The sequence below is a fragment of the Delphinus delphis genome, chromosome 6 (assembly GCF_949987515.2).
Source record: "Delphinus delphis chromosome 6, mDelDel1.2, whole genome shotgun sequence".
Lineage (NCBI taxonomy): Eukaryota > Metazoa > Chordata > Mammalia > Artiodactyla > Delphinidae > Delphinus > Delphinus delphis.
The window spans coordinates 51412118-51438418 of record NC_082688.1 but is presented as its reverse complement, the minus strand read 5'-3'; the positions used below and the strand labels follow the sequence as shown (position 1 = coordinate 51438418).

The 26301-nt window shown below is 44.3% G+C and overlaps 1 protein-coding gene across 7 annotated transcripts in view; it reads right to left on the bottom strand.

The window, feature by feature from the left end:
- KANK1 (KN motif and ankyrin repeat domains 1) overlaps positions 1-26301 on the bottom strand; it is a 192599-nt gene that overhangs the window by 25681 nt on the left and 140617 nt on the right. For 5 of the 7 annotated variants that reach the window (XM_060014667.1, XM_060014669.1, XM_060014666.1 and 2 more), the window contains one exon: positions 236-2890. In XM_060014667.1, the coding sequence (XP_059870650.1) occupies positions 236-2890 (2655 nt within the window). Of the gene's footprint in view, positions 1-235; positions 2891-4707; positions 4768-26301 lie in introns of those variants that run through there. The other 2 variants (XM_060014670.1, XM_060014665.1) reach the window with 2 other exon arrangements.

Below are 26301 nucleotides of genomic sequence, written 5' to 3'. Positions count from 1 at the left end.
AGTATGCTTTTCTTCTTCTAGCCTTAATGAAACTATCAGATAATGAGAATCAGCAGAGCTGCTTATGGATTTAGATTCTTGGTTTTCATTCTACCCATTACCATTCTGAAGCTTTCTCCATGATTCCAAAAAATAGCTCCGCCAGGCAAAAAAAAAAAAAAAAAATCCCTACCTCCTGGATTTCCACTGTCCCCCATCCTCTCTCACTCCCAGGACCCTCAGGAGCACCACCTACCTGTGACCTTACCCAGGCTGGTTTTCAGGAAGTCAGGCCTCAGCTCTTCAGCACTTGCAGACTTCACGACGGAGTTGATTGACGATAAGGCGTTGATGAGCTGGGAGTTGAGGGAGCCAATCTGTGAGTGAGGTTCCCCAAAAGCTTCTGCCAGTTCACTGTAGTTCTCAGCCAGCAGCGCCTGCTGCTCTGCCAGCAGCTTCTGGACACGCTCAATGTAGTGATCCAAGCCTGTCACCATTCTGGACGGAGCCTGGGGCTGGGGGCTCTCCACGAACTCTCCTACGGGCTCGTCCCCAACCCCTACACTCCTCCGGCTGCCGTTCGGCCCCACTGTCAACTGTGGAGGGCCACAAGCTATGGTCCTCATTTTCAGACCAACCAGACAGTTGTCGTTAATACTGATGTGCCCCACGCCTGACTCTTTGGTCTTCACAGAGGATGGCCTGTCGAACCCAGAGGCGCCGGAGAGCACCGTTCCAACTCCGACGGACCGCATCTTAGCGGAGCTGACGTCCTTGACGCGGCCTTCTCCGACCGCCACAGTCCGCATCTCCACAGTCCGGGTGCTGGTGTGCTTGTCCATGGTGCTGAGGGAAGTGTTGGTGCAGGACTCTGTGAGGGTAGCTGTCTCGGTGTTGGTGAACTGGGACACCTGTTCTAGAACCGTGCTGCTGTGCTGGCTCGTGGTTCGAGGCACTGCCATGACAGCAGCTTCCACCTGGCTGACGGCCTCCGTGTTCACACTCCGGGAGATGCACTCCCTTGGGGAGCAGACGATCACATCGACAGAGCAATCTCCGCAGCCGATGGAGCGGACTTCTTTGAGATTCAGGTTGGTCTTGAGGAGTGTCAGGTCGCTCACAGACTCCTCCGTGTTGCTGCCTGTTTCACAGACGCTGATGTCCACACCCACGCTCTTGTCACACGTCCCCACAGACCGCCCAGTACATCGGTCGTGCATTTCCACCCTTTCCTTAACAATCCACCAATTCATGGGCAGCTCAGGCCCCACCACTTTATTCTCACGATCGGGCTGGCAGGAGACGCCTACGCTATGTGTCTGCACACAGGTCCCGACACAGGTGTCAACCACGTCCACGTGACTGCCAGCTATTTGGTCTCTTGTGGGTATCACTGCCTCCACCACCTTGCTGAAAACAAGCGGCTGGGCCATCATAGCTTTGTCAACTTTTTTTCTCGAGCCAGCAGCTTGCAGCTCTTGCTTGAGTTTAGTCATCTCCCGGTCATGGGTGGTTTCTTTAAGCTGTACTTCCAGGCGATAGATCTTTTCCTTTAACGCTTCTATGGTCTGCTGTTGCAGCTCAATTTCTTTGTCAGCTTCGGTAGTCACTCCAAGCATGGCTTCCGTCACACTGACCCCAGAATTCCTCGTCGCGGTGACCGTGCCTACAGCAACATCCTTACAGGACCTGGCGCCCCTGTGGTGCACGACAATGCTGTCCATGTTCTCATCAGCACCCACAGCCACAGACTGGCATTCTCGACGCCGACACTGCCCGTTCTCCCTGAGCTCTGAGGAGGCCTCACAGCTGCTGTCCTGGATCTTCTGCTCCAGGGCCTGCATGTCTGCTGTGAGCTGCCGGAATTCCTTTATCCTCTGGGTGCTCTGCTCCGCCCCCTCCATTTCTCCCTCCTCATAGTCAATGTATAATTCCCCGCCACTTCTCTGGGTCCTGGAGAGGTGTTCCAGCTGGGATGCGTTCCCAGCACTGTAGGACCTCTTTCTCACACCACAGACATCGTTCTGGGATGCAGCTCTGTGGTCTTTCAACTGTGAAGCCAACTGCCTTTTCTCCTCTTGCAAGACAGAGATCTTCACCTGGAGCACAGGGATGGTTCGCACCTGCTCTTCTAGCTCTTTCAGGCGTTTCAGGGCAATGGCCATCTGCTCACGGATGTGCTGCAGGTGCATGGGGCTCACGTTGGTCACTGGAGTGGAGATCCCTGAGCTCAGAGGGCTGTGGCGGATGGAACTCCCCATGGAAGAGGTGGTGGCAGCAGCTGGGGCATAGCCACCATAATCCCCGTTGCCTTGGTATCCATTCTGATGCTGCTGCATGGCGGGATTGTGGTTTCCAGAACCCATAAATGAGGAGAGGGAGCTCGTGGAGCCCACGCCTCCAAAACTGGCCAGCCTGGGCCTTCGGAACTCACCAGGTGCCACCTGCATGGTGACTCTCTCCTGTTCGAGTCTTCTCCGGGTCTCCATCAGTGTCTTGGTGACATGAAGGTTGTGCTTTGGGAGTTGCGGGGATGGTGGTGGCAGCTGTCGGCTTTCTGGGATGGTAAGAAAAGTGGGTGAGGTCTCCAGAAGGGCAGGTGGCCTTGGGACTGGAGCTGATGTAACTTCACTTTGGGCTAACTGCTTGTTGCCATCACTGCTGGAGGATGAGAGGGACTCGGTGGAAGTCCACACACCTTGATGGCCAGGTGCGGCCCTGGTTTCTGGGCGTGGCACAGATGGCTTCCGCCTCTTCTGGATGTTCACTTTCTTGATGGTGTTTCCTTTCTGTATGTCATCTACGTATTTGAGGAAATCTAAGTCTAGTTGATAACCATAGGGGGTCTCCACAAAATAGGGACCTTTTTGTCCCCTGTCATGATCTCCATTCAGAACATCATCTGCTTTTCCTAAGAGAGAAAGAAGAGAATATTATAACGCCATGTAATACTCATAATGGTAAAAACTAACGTGTCGTATATTGCAGTGTGGTAAACTAGTATGATTTAAGAGTTGACAAATCTATGCTCTAACCCTGAATCTACAGCTTATCAACTGGGTGAGAGAGTTAACAAACTTCTCAGAACTTCAGTTTCCCCCTGAGTAAAAATGCAAACAAGTATTTAAATCATAAGGTTGTTAAAAGAATGTAATGAGAAAATGATTTTTAAGAGCCAGGCACACAGTAAGTCCTTACTAAATACTTGATTTTTAAAAAAAGAATGCATTAAAAAGACTGGAAAGCATTTTCAAGTTGATCATTTCTTTTGCCGTCTACAGTCCCTTTGAAGTATAGACAGCAGTCGTTATGACGCCTACTTTATAAAGTGTACTCTGAGGCACAAAAAAGTGAGAAGTCTTAAAGTAACAGATCAAGTCAGTTCAGATCCAGGAAGCCTGGACCTGAGTTCTCCCACCTACTGCTCTTTTGCAGACCATACAGCCCTTCTAACCGGTGGCCAGCGTACCCCGGTGCCTGACCACCCCCACAAGGTCACAATTTGCCTTGACACCTTCCTTGCAGAGAAAGCGGGGACACAGGGGACACTGAGTGATTAACTCCAGCAGCATGGGGGCAAGAACAGTTGGAGGACAGACTTCACTTCACCTATGTTGTGTGTCTTCCCATTTAAAAACAAAACCAAACCCCAAACGTGTTTTCCTCTTTGACTTCTTTTGGACAAAACATTCACTATTCCAAGAATACCTTGTTTTGCATTTGTGATGGATCCAAACAGATGCAAAGGAGAATGAAAATAAGGGCAAACCTATACTCCAAACACTGGATCATGTGGCATTTGATAAATGCTACTTCTGGCTAAACCATTTAGAAAAGGAAACAGGAATCTTTCAAGGCACAGACCTTGCTGCTGACCTGAGCTATGCATTTCAAACTGAAAACCAAGGCCATTTTTATTTAAATTGCAAGATTAAGTAATGTGTTTTCCTAGAGTCATAATACCACGATCTGCATTTGAGAGCTACGAGAAGGATCCCAAAGTGATGATTAAAAATGCAAGCCATCTGTACCCCTGCCCCTCTCCTTGGGTGTAAAAGCCCACCTAACTACTGTCAAGGTCCAGGTACTTCCAGCAATTTGGAGACTGCTGGCCTGTCCTTCCACCCTTGACAGTGCTGAATGTGACAGTGTGAAAGCTCTGAGTAAACCTTTTACCTCCACTCCCCCGCTTCCCTCTGAAACGCTGGAAAGAAAAGTACAGAAAAGAAAAATGCCAAGCAGAGGAATAAAAAGCTTATGTTCTCTTCGTGTCCTCATTTAAAACAACATTAAATTGTTCTGGCTGTTAGAATCTGGCCATTAGATTTCAGTTTTAAACCACGTGGAAGAAGGATTCTATTCGAAAGAGGTGTTCAACACCAATCATTTTCTAGCCTAAGGAAGGGTAAGCTGATGGGGAGCTCTGCGCCCGGAAACTTGTGCTCAGGCTAACAGAACGTGTCTTCTTTCCTTTTTAACTCCACAAAGGGCAACATGCTCACTCAAAGTATGCAGCCAGACCTGTTTCCAGTGCTGTCTGAAATTCCATCAGCAAAGAAAAACGGCAGGCTTGGGTGTCAGACAGATCTCACGGCACGCGTTGATTCTAAGCTGGGCCGGCCTAGACCCTCCCGGCCAGGTGCCCGCTGCCGCCCGCCCCGCTCCCGGGCCGGCGGGGACTGCGCCCCGGGGGAGGCCCTGTCGCCCGCCCGCTGGCCGCACACCTACCGGGCGCCCGCTGCGCTCCCGCCGGCCCGCCGCCCGCACTCCAGCTCGGGGTCCCAGGCTCTCCACCCCGTCAGCGCAGGAGGGTGGACACTGGGGGAACTCGGCCGGCGGGCCGGGCGCACACGCCATAGGCCGGGTCCTCACCAATGAGGTCGCAGCGGCTCGCAGACCCCACCCCCGGGCGCCCTCAGCTACTCGGCGGCCCCCGCTTTCTGAATGCAAACAGGAAGCCCGGAGCTTTTGAAAACGTGTGTGCTTCTGGCCAGTTTTGCCAGGAGTCAAAAGAAAGCCAGCAGTTTCAATGTCTCCACAGAGAGGCTCTGTCTTTGCCGCACAGGTCCCTTCTTCATGAAAGAGTGTGTGTTCTGGTGTGGAAACCGGCGGCCTCGGCCCTGGGCCACCTGAGGAAGCCGGAGGCACAATGGGCCCCACTGTTCTCTGTGGGTTCCGAGAGCACCCGCCGCGGCATGGGTTCCAGAGCGGGCGGGCGGAAAGCTTCCCAGCGCTCGGCTCAGGACAGGGATCAAGGAGTTATCCTTTAACAGTCATCTCCACTGTGCCTTTGCCACGAGTGAAGGTTTCTTAGAAAATAAAATAAATAAAATAAAATAACTTTTTAAAAGCCACTTTGCTTGTTAAAAAAAATCACTATGCTGTACACCTATATATAATATTGTACACTACTACAATATTGTAAAGCAATTATACTACAAAAAAAAAGAACGCGATGAGGAATACAAAAAAAGAATGTTATGTACGGACCATCTAAAGTAAAAAAAGTCACTCATATCTCACCATCTAGTGGCAATTGTTAGTATTTTGGTATAGCGCTTAGGTTTTTCTGTGTATGTCTTTTTAACATCGTTAATGTTCCCACTTAGGCATTTTCATTAGGAAAGGTTAATTTTCATTGATTTCTCCTCAAAAACTTTTTTTTAAAATGCACTAACGTCAGGATTAAAAAAAAAAAGCACATCCCATTTTTCAGCGAAATTCAACTGGCCCATCTTTAGTTATTTCTGAAGTTCACAAAAGGTACAGGTCATGCTGAATTATCTCTAAATGAACTTCAGACTTCTATATCTGGGAATCAGGAGAGGTTAGAATTTAACCATGTTAAGCTTGATCAGACTGTTCTAAGGACTTGTAATCCAAATTTCATTCTCCAGCAACTAAAAAGCATGATATATTCTCAAGGTGTCATTTTTCCAAACAGTTGTCCACGGTACAAATTATTCTACCATTAAATAAAGACGCCTAGTGTCATGATTATTTTATCTTCTGCTTTCTAGTCTACCTTTACATACATTAACACAAATACAGCACTTATATGCCCTGATTGATTTACCAACTTTTTCATATATGTTTGTCTTGTCTCTCAGTACTAGACTGTAAGTATCTTGAGAGCAACAAATTTAATTTTTAAAAGTTCTTTCTTTGCTCTCCCTTCCAACCACACACATGAATTAACAAGATGCTGGGGACTAAGATGTTTTATAATGTTTACTGAAGGAATAAATGCATATACAGTATAGCAGAGAACCTTTAGAAAGATTTAGAAAAACATCTAAATACTCTGTACTCTGAAGTTGCTTGTTCTATATTAGTGTTAAGGATATTTCTTACATGATGCTGTTTCAGTGATTATCTTTAGGTTGTGGAATCATGGTGATTTTAACGTTGTTCTTACAAATTTTTACAACACATAGGCATTTATCTTCTAAAAAAATATGATTACAAGAAGTCACTGTTTTGAAGCAAGAGGAATGTATTTAAATAAACTCCAAGAAAGTTCATTTGACAGAGGGATGTATGGGGCAACCATAGCAAAGATAACTAGATGTTCCTCAGTATGTGTTACCTCGTTCTTCTACACTAATAGGACTCTCTTTGTTCAGTTGGTCAAATAAACACTATATTTCCCTAGCCTCCTTTGCTGTTAGTATGGCCATAAGCAGATATGTCATGTAGCAACTCCCAAAAGCCTCCCCTAAAAGACACAGGAATTGTTCTTTGACAGCCTTTCTCTTTGTTCCTTCCTCCATCCTGCGGCCTGGAATGCAGAGGTGATGACTGGAACAATAGCACTGCTATCTTGGACTATGAGATCATACTTATGGATGGAGGAACAAGGTGCTAGAAGGAACCTGGGTCTCTAAGAGCTTTGTGGATCAGAGCACTACACTACTCCTGGAAAGCCTACCTCTACACATTTATGTGAAAGATAAACTTTTATTTTGTTTAGCTATTGTTTGTTTGGGGTCTCTGTTACTTAGAGCTAAACTGAACTCTAATGGATACAGTACTCTCTCCTCAGTGTCTTCTCCCTCTCACAAAAAAAAAAAAAAAAAAAAATTAAGACCAGATCTTGAAAAGAAAAATGTTTAATGATAAACTGGGGGAGATGTTACATTAAAACATTTTCATCACAAAAAATTTGATAAATTCAAGAATAATTAAGGATGTGTAAAAACAACAGTTAAAAACAAAAATCTCTGAATGGGTTATAAAGGAGACTCTTAACTTCCTAAAAAGTCTTTTTGGACTAACAGAGCTATGCCTGCTTATACAAAGCCAAAACCCACTGGCTGTTATCTGCAACTGGAATCCGGAAAGTAACAGCTTCTAACGAAATAGTCTGGAATCAGAGAGCTGTCCCTGGTGTTTACAAGAATTTTCTGAATGTCTGGAAATCCAGTGGTAGAGACTGCTCCTGGCACCACCTCTACCTTCATTATATATCATTTATTGAAAGCTTAATTGGGTGCAGAAAATGGTCCTATTCAATGGAAAGAGTAGGAGGAAGGATTTATAAGAAATAAAATGAGGTACAGTCTAGCTGTGAGATAAATGCCGAACACCCTAAACATAACACTAAGTTAGGTCAGTTACAAAGGTATATTATCAACAAGCACAATCTGATGATATATGAATAAATGATCAAAACAGAATGGAGTTAACCAGGAGATGAGTTCTGAAGACAAGGTAAGTGATGACAGAGTAAAGTGGAAAGACGGGTAGGTGGTGGAGAAGAGCCAGGCAGCTCAAGGAAAGACGAGGCTAGAAGAGAGGGGGGTGACCAAGTACAGAAGAGGACACCACACTGGGTCCCAGAGCAGGGGAATCTCGTCCATTTAGTCACTGATAGACTGCATACCGGGCCCTGTGCTAGGGGGCTAAAAGGCTCAACAAGGATGGTCTTCATAGCTGTGTGTGGATTAAACTGAGATAGGGAAAGAGATTAAATTCAAGGGGACCAGTTAAAATGTTATAGTACCCAAGCGTGACATGAGAACCAAATAAAAAAATGATTCATGTATTTAACTTATATTTATAATCAATATTGATTAAAGAAAAACAATTTTGGTAACACCTCTCTCTCTTATTACTATTTTCCAGGTACTATTATTGTAGGAGCTGGGGACACAGTATGAACAAAGGAGACAAGGCCCTTGTTCTCACAAGGCTCACAGTCTAGTGGGAGGGGGGTAGGTAGTGCATAGAAAAATAAATAAATAAAAGGCAAGGCAGAAGTGAAGCGAAGAGGCGGAACCACCAGAATTTATATCTGTGTGCCAGACTAAGTGGATGGGCTTCTAACAGTGGTCCACCTGGCTTCTCAGGTTGCCATCATCTCTGGGTCGACCAACTTCCTAGACACCAAGGGTCAGAGTCCCTCTTCCCTCTTCTCTCCCCCAACCCAGTTTGTACAGTTAGCAATTTGGGGTAACCAAACACCAAATGTGAGAGCACCAACTAGAGACAACTCCCCAAGTCCAGACCAAATTCCCATGTGTTCAGAGAAAAGCTAAAATCAACAAACTGATGGTTAATTCTACTCTTTATTTATATGTTTGCTACCTGTAAAACTAGCGCTCTGTGACAAGGGCAAGTGTATAGACTCAAGAACAATTTGAAATTTTCCTTGCAATTTTTCTGCATTAACAAAGTGCAATGGAGATATGGATATTTCAAAAGTCATTTCATTCAGATTCATAAAGCATTATATGGTTCTAACTTTTCAAGGAAATTAAACTTAATATCCAAATATTTGGTTTGGGAAGACATAAAAAGTAATGTACTGGCCAGGAGGTAGAAGATTAGAGGAAATTAGTCTGGGAGTACTAACCTGCTAGTAGTGTTTCTCAACTGCGGGTGATTTTGCCCCCAGGGGATATTTAGCAAATTCTGGAGACATTTTTGCTTGCCACAACCAGAAGAAGTGGTGCTACTGGCATCTAGTAGGTAGACGCCAGGAACGCTGCTAAACATCCTACAATGCTCAGGAGGGTCCTACCTTTCCCAACAAAGAATTATCCAGTCCAAAATGTCAATACAATGGGCCCTCTTTATCTGTGGAACCCACAGATACGGAGGGTCAACTGTACTACGTCATTTTATATAAGGGACTTGAGCATCCACGGATTTTGGTATCCCTGAAGGGTCCTGGCATCAATCCCCTGTGGATACTGAGTGCAGACTGTGGTGTTGAGGCCTAGAGTGCCTATGCTAAAGGCAGTGAGCAGAGTAAAAATTCACATATAGCAATTGAGAATCTGGCCATGTAAGCTGCGGTCTCCAAGTCTTCCTTTTCTCAGTGGAACCACACCATCATGCTTAAGTGACAGGGTAATAAAAATGCCATTTCTGAGCCAGAAACCACTAAATACTTTTCTACATACACTATCACAGTGAGCCATTCTTTACTATGAGCAAAAAACACTGGAGGTTTCTGAAATAACGTGTCCCGGTGAACTTTTAAATGGACAAAACTTTGATATTATTACTCTATCTATTAATTAGGATACAATGACTTCTTTGTTCTGGTTTCACTGCTGCAAACTCTAGGCCCAATTACTGACTAATGGTGCCGTGAAAAATAATTGCACCTATGTGCCAAGACTTCCACACACTATGTGTTTTTCTTCACCAGATAGATAGTCTACCTGACTATTGAAACTGAAGAACTCTGCTAATTCCCATTACCGTATTGCCCCCTCTCACATGAAGCATGAAGTTTTTGCCTTAAGAGCTGAGTCAATCCCCTAGAAGCACATAATTAAACACAGATTCCCATACTTAAAAGCAGCAGAGGGTAAGCGTCCTGCTGTCTGAAGCAGTCAAAAAGATTCAACATCAGCTAAGGCTGAGAGGCAGGAGAGAAAAGCAGTAGGATCAACTCAGAGATGAACTTTAAGAGAGAGAAGTTCTCATGAAGTTACTCAGAGTATGAAAGTAATTGAGCTAGCGAATCAACTTTTCCCGGCATGGAGCAGGGGAAGAAGAAGACAGTGAAGTGGAACAGGTCCTTCTGGACAGGTTTAACTGGAAAGCTCTCCTGATGACACTGTCAGCATTAAGACGGAGACCCAAGGAGCTTCTCGTACCAAATCTATTGAGAAATACCGTTTGTTAGAGAACACACAAAGAAAAGGATAACAATGTAAGTGTTCCTCATTCTGTTTTCCAAGAATGTATGGCAGATGAGAGTTTCTCTTGCTTTTTCATTTACCAAAGAGTTATTTTTATATCTGCTCTTTTCCCCTCCTAACTAACAAATCCATCCAATCATTCATTCAAATGATGAGCACCTATTAGATGTTAGGGCCTGTTCTATAAAGCCTGAATCCCTGTTCCATGGAGTTTATACTACCTACCTGATTTCACCTAGACTTCTTCTCAGGTTGCAGCTGTTTTAAACAGCTACCCAAATGCTTTGTTCAAATAAAATGACAACATGAAGAAAAGCAAAGTGCATGCCAGAGTTCATGCGAAATACCAGGCCAACCGACACGTCGTACGTAGCATAACTCAATTTTACAGGCTTGGTTTGTTGACGTGGCTAAGTTATAATGTGTTTTTTTTCTCATAATCCGAAACTCTTCATAACTCCTTCTGGCTTCTCCCCCTAAATAGTCAGATTTCCACAGCTGATCTTATCTCTGCTTTTGTAACCTGTCCCCACAGACATTAACCTGCACATTCTTCCACTGTCTCCCGTCACTACTCCTCTTCATACTGGTCCCACATTCCAGGTCTACCTGTTCACACACCCCAGAGAGGGAATTTGACCTGGGGAAGATGCAACCGTCAGACTGAAAGATGGATTTATTCTTTCATTCAGTAAGTATTTATTACGAACCTACCATGTGGCAAACACTGCTAGGGGCAAATCAAAATGGACAGAGAGCCTACCTGGGTAGAACTTGTGAACTATAGGAGACAGACAAAGGATGCATATATAAAAGCAACTGTGATAAGTGCTGTGAGAGTAGAAGACAGGATTATGCCAGGGCAGAGCAGGGATCCCACCTGGGCTGAGCGCAGGGAGTGTTCTGCCAGGGTGCTGTATTTGAGGAGTCCACTGGGCTAAGGGCAGGTGGCAGGGAGACTGGGATGGCAGAAATTCTAGGCAGAGAAATTCTAGGCATATGTGAAACCTGCCACTTTTAGGAACTGAAAAGAGCTTTGCATGATAAAGAAAACACGAACCCAGGCAGAGAAGGGACCAAGCCCCAATCACACAGGGCCCTGGGAGTCAGGTCTGTGGTTCTCAAGCGCATCAGGTAGCTGCTGAAGGGTCTAAACACGGGAGTGAAATGATGAGATTTGCATCTTAGCAAGGCTGATCTGGCTAGATGCTAGAGTATGTATTAAAATTCTCTTCGGCGGCCTCCATTAGGTTTTCCATGGACTGTTCAAGTCCCTGTGAATTTTTCTTGTGGTATTACAAATTCCTTTGCACTGTGTGAGTTTTACTTACTCAACTAGATAAGTGCTAGCCATAGTGTTAAAACCACCAGAACTTAGAGCCTGCCTGCATTTGGCGGCAGCCTGTGGCCCACATCTTCCCCCCTAAACTATTCAAGAGGAAACTGAGAAGGCCTGACAAGTCTCAGCTCCTCTGGGCAGAGCTAGAGACAGGGATCAGTCTTTGTACTCATCCTCTGGGGCTCTATCTATGACCTCATTCTGCTAATAAAAAAGAAAATATTTTTCTTTAAACTAATGGATGACTCACTGCAGAGAAAAATGATGGGATTTCCTTTTGAGAAGTATGATAAATCTAATCTGGGAGGAACAGGGGTGGCATGGGTGAGGGCAGGAAGAAAGAAGAGAGGATATTTCAGGGAATGCAGGCTCTGATTTAGCATGTTGAGATGCAGAGCACAAACTTGCTCCATATTTGAAACTCGAATGGGCACAGCAGGCACTGAAAATCTCTGTGTAGCAAAGACAATGTTGACCCTGGCAGCCAGCAAGTGTCTTCGTGGAGGAGAGAGGGAAGAATGGGTGGCATGCTATTGCCAACCCATAGTGTGCTCCCAGCCCCAGCCCCTACTTCTCTGCCCACGCTGACCAGGGCCTGAGTTACCCAAGGGAAGGCTAAAGACAAAGGAGAGGGTCTGGGAGAATGTAAGCAATACACTCTGAAAATTCAAGACTTCTACCTACTACATGGTCTCTGACAAGCTGAACTTCAGATCGGCTTGCCTCTAGTCACCTGAGTGCTCTGTCTACCTGCCTGACAAGGATCTTGCTGCAGGTGACCCCTGTTGCCTGAGGTGCATACCACCTTTAGAACTCAGATAACAGGTGCTACCTACTAGTTACTAACCTCAAGTGTCAGCACACATCAGATGAACTATTTAATAAGTGTCAGGGGTCTAGCTGGCTCCAAAACTCTCTTAGGTTCCACTGTCCAAATCTGGGATAATTTGGGCATCAAAATAATATGATTAATGATAGTAGCAGATTTCAATCCACTGAATAAATCAGGTATCTGTGAGTCCATAATGCTATAATATATAATATAGTGCCAATTTATAGTTCAATAAATAAAGAAAGAATCCTGGAAACAGAAAATCACCATTTAACAACGATTATTAACAGTAGCTGACTCAGGCAGGAATCATCAACGGCTGCTAAGTCTAGTGTGTAGAGATTTCCTACTGAAGAACAGGATATTGGTGTGGCCTCAGAATGCCTCCCACAAAATACGTGTCAATCACAAAGAGAAAAATGGTGATGGTATGGTGCAGAAAGCTGACCAAGAACCACGTGGACCCGGTGATCAAGGCTACCAACGCGTGCCCCTGAGGTCATATTCTGAGAAGAGCACAGTTTCATTTCTCTTAGGTTTCCACCCGGAAGGCATGCCTGAATCGGGAAATGTTCATGGATCCTACCTGAAAGACATCCTACAGAAGGACAGGTCTCTCTTTTTTTTTAGGCTGCACCATGTGGCTTGTAGGATCTTAGTTCCCCGACCAGGGATCGAACCCAGGCCGCCGGCAGTTGAAGCGCGGAGTCCTCATCACTGGACCGCCAGGGAATTCCCAGGTGTCTATTTTTATTTTATTTTTTTACTAGATCTTTATTGGAGTATAATTGCTTCACAATACTGTGTTAGTTTCTGTTGTACACCAAAGTGAATCAGCCATATGCATACATATGTCCCCATATCCCCTCCCTCTTTTTTTTTTTTAAACATCTTTATTGGAGTATAATTGCTTTACAATGGTGTGTTAGTTTCTGCTTTATAACAAAGTGAATCAGTTATACATATACATATGTTCCCATATCTCTTCCCTCTTGCGTCTCCCTCCCTCCCACCCTCCCTCCCACCCCTCTAGGTGGTCACAAAGCACCGAGCTGATCTCCCTGTGCTATGCGGCTGCTTCCCACTAGCTATATACCTTACGTTTGGTAGTGTATATATGTCCATGCCACTTTCTCACTTTGTCACAGCTTACCCTTCTCCCTCCCCATATCCTCAAGTCTATTCTCTAGTAGGTCTGTGTCTTTACTCCCATCTTACCCTTAGGTACTTCATGACCTTTTTTTTTTTTCTCTTAGTCCACATATATGTTAGCATATGGTATTTGTTTTTCTCTTTCTGACTTACTTCACTCTGTATGACAGACTCTAGGTCCACCCACCTCACTACAAATAACTCAATTTCATTTCTTTTTATGGCTGAGTAATATTCCATTGTATATATGTGCCACATCTTCTTTATCCATTCATCTGTTGATGGACACTTAGGTTGCTTCCATGTCCTGGCTATTGTAAACAGAGCTGCAGTGAACATTGTGGTACACGACTCTTTTTGAATTATGGTTTTCTCAGGGTATATGCCCAGTAGTGGGATCGCTGGGTCATATGGTAGTTCTATTTGTAGTTTTTTAAGGAACCTCCATACTGTTCTCCATAGTGGCTGTACTAATTCACATTCCCACCAGCAGTGCAAGTGGTCTCTTTTCTCCACACCCTCTCCAGCATTTATTGTTTCTAGATTTTTTGATGATGGCCATTCTGAGTGGTATCAGATGACATCTCATTGTAGTTTTGATTTGCATTTCTCTAATGATAAATGATGTTGAGCGTTCTTTCGTATATTTGTTGGCAATCTGTATATCTTCTCTGGAGAAATGTCTATTTAGGTCTTCTGCCCATTTTTGGATTGGGTTGTTTCTTTGTTTGTTACTGAGCTGCATGAGCTGCTTGTAAATTTTCGAGATTAATCCTTTGTCAGTTGCTTCATTTGCAAATATTTTCTCCCATTCATACACCATGATCAAGTTGGGTTTATTCCAGGAATGCAAGGATTCTTAAATATACACAAATCAATCAATGTGATACACCATATTAACAAATTGAAGGAGAAAAACCATACGATCATCTCAATAGATGCAGAGAAAGCTTTAGACAAAATTCAACACCCATTTATGATTAAAAAAAAACCTGCAGAAAGTCGGCATAGAGGGAACTTTCCTCAACATAATAAAGGCCATATATGACAAACCCACAGCCAACATTGTCCTCAGTGGTGAAAAACTGAAACCATTTCCACTAAGATCAGGAACAAGACAAGGTTGCCCACTCTCACCACTCTTATTCAACATAGTTTTGGAAGTTTTAGCCACAGCAATCAGAGAAGAAAAAGAAAGAAAAGGAATCCAAATCGGAAAAGAAGAAGTAAAGCTGTCACTGTTTGCAGACGACATGATACTATACATAGAGAATCCTAAAGATGCTACCAGAAAACTACTAGAGCTAATCAATGAATTTGGTAAAGTAGCAGGATACAAAATTAATGCACAGAAATCCCCTCCCTCTTGAGTCTCCCTCCCACCCTCCCTATCCCACCCCTCTAGGTCATCGCAAAGCACCGAGCTGATCTCCCTGTGCTATGCGGCTGCTTCCCACTATCTATTTAACATTTGGTGGTGTATATAGGTCCACGCCACTCTCTCACTTTGCCCCAGCTTCCCACTCCCCCCACCCGTGTCCTCAAGTCTATCCTCTATGTCTGCATCTTTATTCCTGCCCTGAAAGTAGGTTCATCAGTACCATTTTTTCTTTTTAGATTCCATATATATTTTTTTAAATCTGTCAAGGTCATCAAAGAAAGGAAAGGCTAAGAACTGTTTCAGATCAAAGGCGATTAAAGAGATATGACAAATGCATGTCTTTATACACATACACACACACACACAAGCACATATATACATGCAAAAAGAGACAGAGCAAATGTGGCAAAATATTAACCACTGGGGAATCTGAATCTGGATGAAGGATGCATGAGAGTTCTTTTATAAATTTTCTCTAAGTTTGAAATTATTTCAAAATAAATTACATAGATAGAGATGATAATAACCTCCTCTACTTGTGCCTCCAGTACCTTTGGGGTACATGAGAGCAGTCAGTGTGAGTCACCAGGGAGCACAGCCAACACTCTGCTGCTTGCTCATATGCAAATTAAGCGGCCTGTTTTTTATCAAGCCTAATGTCTCTGCTCTCCTATATTACATATTCTTTGAGGAATTTTACATTTGTTTGAGGTATACCTGGAAACTTATAGAGCTCCTCAAATATTAATTTTGCAGATTGGTTGCCAGAAGCCCCATTATAGAAAACAAAGTCCAAAAGTTCCTTTCTGTTGCATTAAAAGTCTTCAACAATTTTGCCCCAATCCAGCACTTCCCAGTTTCCTCCCTCCGCCCACCACCCCAACTCCGAATCTCAACCAACCAAGCAACTTTAAGCCTATCTGCCTTTGCTCACTCTGTTCCCTCTACCTGGCATGCCCTTCCCCAGCTTCTTCCATCTGTCAGAATTAGCTGCTTTCCCCTTAGGGGCCCAACCCAAATATCCCATCCTTTGTAGAGTCTTCCCTTATCCCTAACTGCTCTGTCCTGGAAAGAACTGGTCACCTTCTTCCCTCCATTCTCCTAGCACTCTTTGCTAACACGTACTGACCTGTGTTGTGACTGCCAGGCGCATGCCTGTCTTCCCCCAGCAGACTGCAGGTGTGCTGTGGGGCAGAAGCCAAGTAGTACTTTTCTATCTTTCAGTGCACAGCATGGTGCTTGGCACACAGCATGCTCGGTATTCGGTGAAATGAAAAACCCCATGTCTAGGCATGCACCAGTTAATTAAGTATGGTGGAGGAAGAGCTGTAGTGATTAAAATCAGGCACTCTGGGACCAGACTGCCTGGGTTCGAATCCTGCCACTGCCACTTTCCAGCCATTGGCAAGTCAGATTCTGTTCCAGCTGTATAACTGGGAAAATAAGAGACCTGCTTCAGTGTTTCTGTGGAGTACTTAGAGCTATGTCGGCAGACTACTATTATTATTTACTATTATTGGACCACCCTCTGTTGTTTGGTGAAGCACACAGCCCTGGCATCCAGATAGTCCAGAACTCCTCTCCCTCCACCCTGCTTTTTCTCCCCCTACCCCCACAAAGCTAGGGTTTGAGGTATTTGTGATGCTTTTCAAAATCGAGTTTGCTAAACATCTAAATTGGTTTCTGCTGGCTGAGGGAGATGCTGGCTGGGCCCTGCAGAGGATGTTCATGTGTATGTGTGTGCACACTAGGGCTCAGGGGAGTGGAGTATGGGTGCTGGTTAGGTATACAGGGAGCCCTAGTCCAGCATCAATTATGCATAGGAAGGAAGTAAAATAAAAAGTAAAAGTGGAAAAACTTCCCCAATCTTTAAAAGTATATTACGACCAAGTTAAGATATTTTCTTCTCACAATAAGAGGACAAAGGCAGGCACTAATTTTTATCAACAATCTCATTCTTCTATCTCTACTGAAGTCATAAGAGTAGAGCATTCTTTAACACACTGTGCAGAGACGTGTGCTTTAGAACCACTGACTGCATTTCCATGCAGTCATCCAGAATGGCTTGCCTAAACTTGGGGGCGGGGGGCGGTATAATTTTTTCATAAAACAAGTCCAGGAGCCATAAATACTTCCTAGTTCACAGACAAGCAATGGGCAACAAGGGTCTGGAATTGCACACTCAGTGACAAGGTTTGTACGCATAAAATGAGGGGACTGGTGGAACTCGATGATTTCCAAAGGTTGCTTCCAGACCATGACCCTTTCACTATACTTCACACAAAATTCCATAACATCGCATGCTATGTGAGCAAGTGAAGGAAGAAATTAATTAGAGCAGTTGTCAGACTAGAGGAACTCATACAGAGCCCTGGGCCTTGCTCTCTGCCCACTCCATTGGGCAGCACTTTCCAGCTGCATGGTAACAAGGGGCACAACTTAACAATCCCCAAATGCAGCTTCCTTTTGCTGTATCATCAGTCCTATCCTGGGCAGGCCTTAGAAGTCCAGAAGCCAGGTTGCAGGTGAGCAGTGAGAGGGAAGAAAGTGGAAAGGGTTACAGTTCCTGGGAATGGAATGGGCAATGTGTTAATAAAGGACACATTGTAGTAAGGAGGACGTGACATTACAGAGGCCGGGAGGGTCACATAATGGCCCTCTTCTCCAGTGTTCAGTGCCAACTAGAAGATGCAGCGACTCTACCCAAAATCTGTCTCGTAATAGTCAAGATACCATGGGCATTTCAGTACTTGTTCTCACCAGCCTCAGCAGAGCTGCCTTCTAATGTCCACTGTCTAATTTAAAGACTTACTGATGAACTAGAGCCTAAATTTGTCATGCACGCACAGATGGGACACAGCTTGGGGACTAAATGCTGTTTTCCAAACTTTCTTCAAAAATAACAAGTTGAGGGCTTCCCTGGTGGCGCAGTGGTTGAGAGTCCGCCTGCCGATGCAGGGGACACGGGTTCGTGCCCCAGTCCGGGAAGATCCCACATGCTGCAGAGCGGCTGGGCCCATGAGTCATGGCCGCTGGACCTGCGCGTCTGGAGCCTGTGCTCCGCAACGGGAGAGGCCACCAACAGTGAGAGGCCCGCATACCGCAAAAACAAAAAACCAAAACCAAAAAAAAAAAAATAACACGTTGCTCTAAGCATACACAGGAAATGTGCCAAAGAGTAATTTTGTGAAAAGCAGAGAAGCAGCACAAGCTAGGACTTTGGGACAGAAAGGCTTTTCTAACAAAGCATTACAGTTTTTTTTTTTTTCCTTTTCTGGGGGGTGGGGCTCAAGTAATTATATGAATCCCAGTCCTTAATTTTGTTTTACAGTATTTACATAAGAAAAAGAAACCGGCTTTAAGGCACACTGAGCAGCTCCCTATTAGAAAAACAGAGCTCAAAACAAATGACCAAAAACGGATTTACTAACAAGAAAGGAAATTCTGTGATTTAAGTAAGCCATAAACTCAACAACTCAGACCTTAACATATACATACAACCTCACACTCCCACGACAATGACATCTTTATGTTAGAGCCACGGGCTAAAGCTGAAACTGTCACTGAACCAAAAATCCAGGACTGAGTTATTCTTTCCAGCCTGTAAGAAAAGCAAATATTTTTTATAACATAGAGAGCTTGAGTTTATATTTCACCAACCCCCATCCAAATGTCACACTCTCCTCTATTTTTCTTTTTTTGGGCTTTCTTACTTACCCACCCAGAAACAAAATAACTGTAATTTTCAGCAAGCAGGAAGCCAAGTCTCAGGCCCACTTCCCTCAGCATTAAAGGGCCTGCACACGTTAGCAGGCAAAGAGCCCAGGAGCTGCTGCAGAGCATTTATTTATACCCATTTGGAATTTCCTGACCAACTAACAGCCTGCTGGCCACGGGGTTTAATTCCAGGACTCTCGGCGTCAGTGAGACAGCAAAAACTACCAATGAACGAAACTGCTAGCAAGGATCTTAACCCAGAGGTAAAGACAGACCTCTCACATGCCCCTTCCAATTTTTCAAACAAACTATGCTCATATCCTTCAGGCACATGAAGTGCTAACCTAGAAATACAGCTATAAATCTGCTAATTCTAGGAAGAACACAGACTGAAAGGCGGCAAATGTGTCATTCTTCCTGCTGACTTAGTCCCTCCCCCAAACCCTCCAGTGCTGAGAAAAGTTCCCTGTCACAATCTGAGCCATAGCGCAGGGCTGTTCTATGAAGGAAATGATTCAGTGTTATGCTGAACCCAGGCTGGGCTTGAGGCAAGTGATTTCTTTTCTTGGTTTATTCTTATTTAATGCAACATGTAATCTGAAGGCTAAAAACACTCCCATTTGTAAACCACAGACCCAACCCTTTTTTTTTTCATAGTTCCTTAAACATTTTATTCCAATTAGATCATGTGACTTTCAAAGACACAGAATTAGTTCCCAAACAAATGCATTCTGGTTTAGGGGGATAATATTTTTGAGCGACATTTTGTTTCTGTTTTAAACGTTTACTAAGAATGAGATGTCTCTCTAATGGTTTAAATTCACCACCAAAAAAAAAGAGGGAAAAAAGGGTTCTTTTAAATCTGTTCTTCACTTGTGCCTAAGTATATTGGGTAAATGTGACTGACTCTAGTGGAATAAAGTTTAATTGAACTCTTCTACAGGGCAAGTAAGAAAAGCTAGTTCTAAACAGTAAAACAGAGATTAACAAAGATTAAGGATGACTCTAAATGGCCTGTTTTGTAAAATTCAAAATGGGACAGCTATGTGGAGAGAGGCAGAGTTTTACAAGAACCCCTGGATTTGCAGAGTCTAACTGGTCCACCTTAGTGCTGGCACACACCTTACCTCACTCCACTCACGTTCTCGTGGCTGAGTGCTTTAAAAGTGACTATCTTTGAAACAGACATTTTCCTGCGTGAAGCTACAAAGATCAAACTTTTTAAGATGACGTGGAATTCATTTGGGCTTGTTTTACGCCAAATAAACTGATTCAAAGAGAAATAACAAACTAATAAAGAACAGAGCTTCAAGTGCCAGATACTTTGAAATATAGGATCCAAAAACTTCCAAGTTATTTCACCCAACGACACCACATTAGGTAAGAGATTTGAGTTAGATCAATTTTTTCCTTGTTTTTGGACTTTCAACTTTTTTGAGATATTTATGTACCATAAAATTCACCCGTTTTAAGTGTACAGTTTGATGAGTTTTAGTTAATGTATATCGTTATGCATCCATCCCCACAATCCAGTTTTAGAAAACATCCATCATTCAAAACACTTCCTTAGGCTTTTTTTTTTTTTTTTTTTTTTTTTTTTTGCGGTACGCGGGCCTCTCACTGTTGTGGCCTCTCTCGTTGCGGAGCACAGGCTCCGGATGCGCAGGCTCAGTGTCCATGGCTCACGGGCCTAGCCGCTCCACGTCATGTGGGATCTTCCCAGATCAGGGCACGAACCCGTGTTCCCTGCATCGGCAGGCGGACTCTCAACCACTGCACCACCAGCGAAGCCCCTTAGGCTTGTTTTATCATTTGCTTTTAAGAGAGAAATTTTCTCCTCTGTACTTCTGAGAATATTCTGGTATTATTTAGTCACATTATTATATTCCAAAGTAAGTATCAATATCAAAAGACTCGTTCTTAAGAATTAAACTGAGGAAAGCATCTGAATGTAGTGTTCCTTAATCCTGGAAAAAAATTCTGCTAAATTTTTATTTTATAAATATGAATATAGTTTATTCTACAAAAAGGTTGAAGGTTGTTATTTTGTCTGTGTGCTTCTATGAAGGCAAGGTCTAACAGAAAAAGTCACTGTATGCAAGTAAATGTCTAGTCCTTTATCAAGGATGACAAAAGTTGGGATGGGAGAAGAATTAAAAATAGGAGCTTCCTCTGACTGGAGAGCGTCAGTCACAACGGTTCCCACTGTCGGGAGAAAGAGACACCTCTCTGCCTCTACTCTTCTTTAATTTATGTACAGAAGAAGCCACCAAATGAGATCTGGGAGGATGAAGATGTGCTCAAGACCTTTCCTCAGATAGGTGAGGAGTAGCCAGGAAAGGTGACTCCTTGTGAGAGGGGAAATGGGCTGTAGGCAAAGGCTTCTGTGACACCAGGCTGGCAGACAGTGCCCCAACGGTCCTTCTTCCCTGGACGGTGGCTGCAAGACTTTGAGATGGCAACCAAGCATATCAGTAGCCACAGTTCTGCTGACTCGTCCCCCCATCCCCACCCCCAATGAATCAGAATCTCTTGTGGTGGGGACAGGGGCATCAGCATCTTTAGAAGCTTCCCAGATGAGTCTCTGCCACAGCGAGGGATGAGAACCTCGGCTCTAAACCAAGCAAACTCTGCAACTCTTAAGTGTGTTCTTCACCTTGGCTTCAAGGAAGCTGACAGCCAACCTGGGGGCAGCCCCTTAAGCAATTCAAGTAGGCTCCAGGTTCAGATCACAAGTTCAACTACCTTCAGAGTCCAGGTTAATGATGGAAAGGAAGGGGTTCAGAGGGATTTGGGGGTGACCAGAAGGCACCTGTCCTCTCCAGATGACTGTGGCCCTGTGGAAGTACACATCCAGTGATCCAGATCTTTTGATTTTTCAAGATAAGCTGCAGAAATTGGTTTATTTTTTTTTTTTTAGGAATTGGTATTTTTCTATGAAATTATCTAATGTAAAAAATCCCGGCAATTAATTCAAATTAAAACAAAACCTTGGGTTGGTCAAACTGAACACGCTCCCAGGTCTCGGTATGACACCAAGCAAGGACTTCATGGTATCCATTTGGGATGCAGTTTCATTCCTGTTTCCATCCCTTTCCTTTTCCCATTTTCCAGGTGGCCAACTTTTTTTTCTTCTCATTTAAAATTGCTAGAGTCCTTGTTGAAACAAATTGAAGACAAAGACAACAACCAAAACAACAGCCTAGGATCCCTACCACCATTTCTCTCGCAGGTAATCTTGATAGCAAAAACCCTACCTGTAAGTCTGCATCCTGAAAAGAGACAGGCTGAAAGCAAGATGCTCTGCTGTCATGCTCATGAAGGACCTGTGTTGAGACTTCCCCTCAACCCTTAAAGAATTCAAATACCTTATCATGCTACGTCACCCATCCTCTCCTCTCAGACTTGAGACGGGATATGACACCAAAACCTGGGTGTCTAAGGGAACTGCAGTGACGGAGAAAAGTGGGCACAGTTCCCTTCCTCACCACCAGGGCTCCTTCTCTACCAACCTCCCTCATAGCCCAAGGAGGCTGACAGGACTTGAAGGGGATTAGAAGGACAGGACAGGTCCAGCAAGGGCTTACAGTTCTTTCCCATCCTGTTAGGTGCGGACAGCATTGGGTGCTGGAAGAGCACTCCTCTTTACCTGCCTGGATTAGAAGGATCTGCGCCTAAAACTGAACATCAGGGAGATTTTCCAAGAAGAGGCCACAACCAACACCAAAAGGGTGTGTGTCCCAGCGGAGGTGTGAGGTTCCAGCTGGGAAACTGAAATCAGGAAGAGGATGCTGTGGATGATGGGCCTATCTTGAAAGGTCAGGAAAGAATCCTTTGTCTTCGTTCAACCTTACTCAACAAAGTGCATTCCCCCAAACACATTTAAGGTTTAACACTGGAGTCACGCTGAATTTCTGCGGGTTGGGTTTTTTTCACGGTCTGGGTTGACTCATGATTATTACTTTCATTAAGTTTAAACTAAAGACTTTCTCACAATATATTTTCATCTGAGATTTGAAATCAACATTTAAAAAAGCCAAATGACAAAATGAACTGGGGCATGAAACTAAAGGATTTAAAACTTTAACTGAGATTACCAAAGAGACTATAAAGGCTGTAAATGATGAAGCAGTAAGGACAGTTTATTTCCTCCCATCTAAAAGGGGTGATAGATCTGTAGAGACCTTCCCCAAAAAACTGTGGGTGAGAAGGAAGGTAGACCAATGGCCATACTCCCACCTTAGAGGTCACCAGCTCAGGTTCTCATCCACAGGTTCAACCAGTCCACCAAACCAGACTAGATAATAAGCAAGAGGAACTGACTGGAGCTCCCCCACGTCTCTCTGCTTGGATTGTTAACAAGCTGGGAAAGGAGCAAAGAGGCCATGGGAGCTAGAAAGAGCTTTCCAAATGGCCTCCAATAACACTCCTCTCTGGATAACCACATCGTACCTGGTCTCCTCTCCCTGGAACTCAAGGCATTTAACAGACAACACCATTTTAAGCCTACCTTAGAGCACGTGATGGAGAGAAAGTATACACTACAACTTCCACTTAGGTGTGAAGTACGAGGAGGAAGAATCCAAGTATGTGTGACAGAGTGAAAGCCACCTGTTCATGCAGGGGAAATATCCAGGTGAACAGGCTGGGAGAAAATTGCCAAGAGTATGACAAATTAAGATTGGCAACTGGTAGGGCTCAATTCAACCCCACAGATTCCTAAGCAGGCACTGTGCCTGCGTCTTGCTCTGTATTAGATGCCCAGCGTTAAGGCAGCACCAAGGAGGTGGGCTGCAAACATTTGTTGGTTGAACACTGAGCCTGTTGGCTATGCTGGGTACTACACAAGCCACGATGGGCATACCAAGATGAAGACGACATGAATCCTGCCTCTTAAGACCTCAGAGATTACAGATTAATGAGACACACAACTACAATGCTTACATAAAAGCAAGTGATGGCAACTATTTAACAGAATACAAAGCTCTCCAGGAATAAAGAAGAGGAATGGGCGAATTCCCACTGGGAGTATCTGAGAACACGTGTTGGAAGAGGTAAGAGAGGAAGCAGGACTTGAAGCATAAGAAGGGCTCACATAAACAGATACAGGAAAGACATCCAGGTAAAGAGAACAGCGCTTTGCGCAAAGCCTACAGGGCAGGTAGGAGTGGGGGAGCAGCAGCTGGGGTGGTGGAGAAGCCCCTGCTTCTTTCACACCTCTTTGGACAGAGCAGGTCTCTTACTACCTGGAGCCACGGAGAACTGGGAAAGCCAACTGTGATTTTTGCAGGCATTATGACTGAAGAAACAGAAATAGACTATGATTTCTGTCAAAATAAGGCCCAAAACAAAGGCTCAGAATAAAGAGCAGAAAACAGAGATTAAATTTAATGAAAGCTAAAATGTTTGGAGAGACAGAGAAAATAACAAAGGTATAGAAAGCTCAATGACCCTTAATCTTGCAAGCCATCCTTAACAAAACAAAATCAAAAAGTAGTGAGAATAAGGCAGAGACAGACCCACTTTCACAGAACCTCAGGGTTGGTCCTTCCACAAAGAAGGGAAACAGGTGCCCTCTGCCTAGTAAATTTCTGTGCAGTCTTTTAAAAGTGAGCTACTGAATGAATGAACTCACTGAACTGAATTGTTTCTACTGAGTTTTGTATCATTCTTTCTGGTAGTCCAAAAACTATACCCTCACTTAAATTTACCACTATTTGGAAAGCCTACTTTTTCTGTCCAGAAAACCAAGGGATAACGTCCCAGAGGAAAAGCCCCCAGCTCTAAGCCCTCTTTACCTTTCCGGAAGCTTTTCTGTCTTGGATTTCTTCATTTAAAATCAGTATCCTGAGGTGGTGTAAGTTCCAGCACTGTCTTCCAGTTCTCAAATAATTTCCGAGCACCCCCTTTGGAGAATCCACGGCTCCTTGTGTGTGTGTGTGATCAATGAGCGTTTAGAAGGCATTGCTCAGGGCCTGCTGAGATTCCTTGCAGGACAGGCTGACAGGTAACCAACCACAGAGCTTATGATGTGACGTGACCTTTTCCCCTCACATTGCCAAACAGCTGTCCCTGAGGCAGATTTGAAAACTGTGTAAAGTGTGGTGCTAATGGAAAAATCTGGCGGCAAAGGGCTTCAGTATTTTGCAATCTTTCCCTGTAAGCTGCATTGGTGGAATGGTTTGACACGCAAACCATTCCCTCCTCCCCGACCGGCTTAGGGACTTCCAGGTCTCCACCCTGCTGTGCTATAGAAGTCAGTATACCATCGGGCTGACTCACCACGTGAAGAGGTGGAATACTGGCTAGGGGACATGCTGCATGAAGCCAGCAGGTACTTCTACCTCCTCTGCCAGGTCATGGGAAGACAAATCAGGCTTTGTCCTCACAGTTGGAGGGAACATGCCAAATGGGCTGCCTCAAAAAACACTGCCATGGGGTGGCCCTGATTTGAATAAAAAATCCCCGTCAATCAATCTGAAATGCTAGGGAAAAGGAAATAAACCAGCCGTCACTTGCTGGGTACGCTGTCTTACATGAGGGGAATACTGAGAGCGGAGGAAGAGTGAACTTCTTCCTGTTTCAGTTAGGAATGTAAGAACTGATGCACATGACTAACGATTTAAAGAGATTAAGCAGTTGGGCTTATGAATTATTAGAAATGTCACCTCTCTCTCCCTCTGTTATATTTCTAATCTTGGCATATTCTCCCCCTTTATTTCAGGAGACTTTTTTTTATTTGTGGCTGTGTTGGGTCTTCGTTGCTGCTCATGGGCTTTCTCTAGTTGCGGTGAGCAGGGGCTACTCTTCGTTGCGGTGCGCGGGCTTCTTATTGCAGTGGCTTCTCTTGTTGCGGAGCACAGGCTCTAGACGCGTGGGCTTCAGTAGTCGTAGCTCGCGGGCTCAGTAGTTGTGGTGTGCAGGCTCAGTAGTTGTGGCGCACGGGCTTAGTTGCTCTGAGGCATGCGGGATCCTCCCGGATCAGGGCTCGAACCCGTGTCCCCTGCATTGGCAGGCGGATTGTTAACCACTGCGCCACGACAGAAGTCCCCTTTCAGGAGACTCTTAAATGTGCCTGCTGTACAGAAACACTCGAAATGCCTTTGCCTAATAGATAGTTGATGCAAGAAAAAGGCACTCAGAAAGTGGACAGGGAAGGGAAAATCTGGCAGGACAAGTTGAATCAATGTTTGCAAAGCTGATGGAATTTATCAACTAAACCAGATACTGTGAGATCAAATTCAGAAAATCCCATGACTATCACTTGATTCTATCCAACAGAGATCATGTCCAAAATGCAAAAGATCCCTTGGAGAGAGAACTGTTCCAATTAATAAAATCACAGAAAAAGGAGCTAAAATAAATTTAGTACTTGTGACTATTGATAGCAAATTGCTTCCATAAACTATTACTCTAGCACCAGCTCCTTTAAATAAAGGTTTATATGATGAAATGTAGCCATGTCCACAACCTCTGATCCAGCTGGTAGAAATGTCACGAACCACTCATATCTGGCTTGTCACAAACAAGACAAAGTAAGAGTACAAAGATTTAAATTTCAGGATAAGAACAAAAATCCCATGAATCCAATAATTTTTTTCTCTTGGTACAGTTCTCCCTCATGTCTGTAGTTCTGCTTTTCATTCTGTTGGTTAGAAAAGCCTTCTGAATATTATAGAATATTATTCAATCTGAATTTTCAGCGATGGCTTGCTCCAAGAACTACTAGGATTAGAAATCT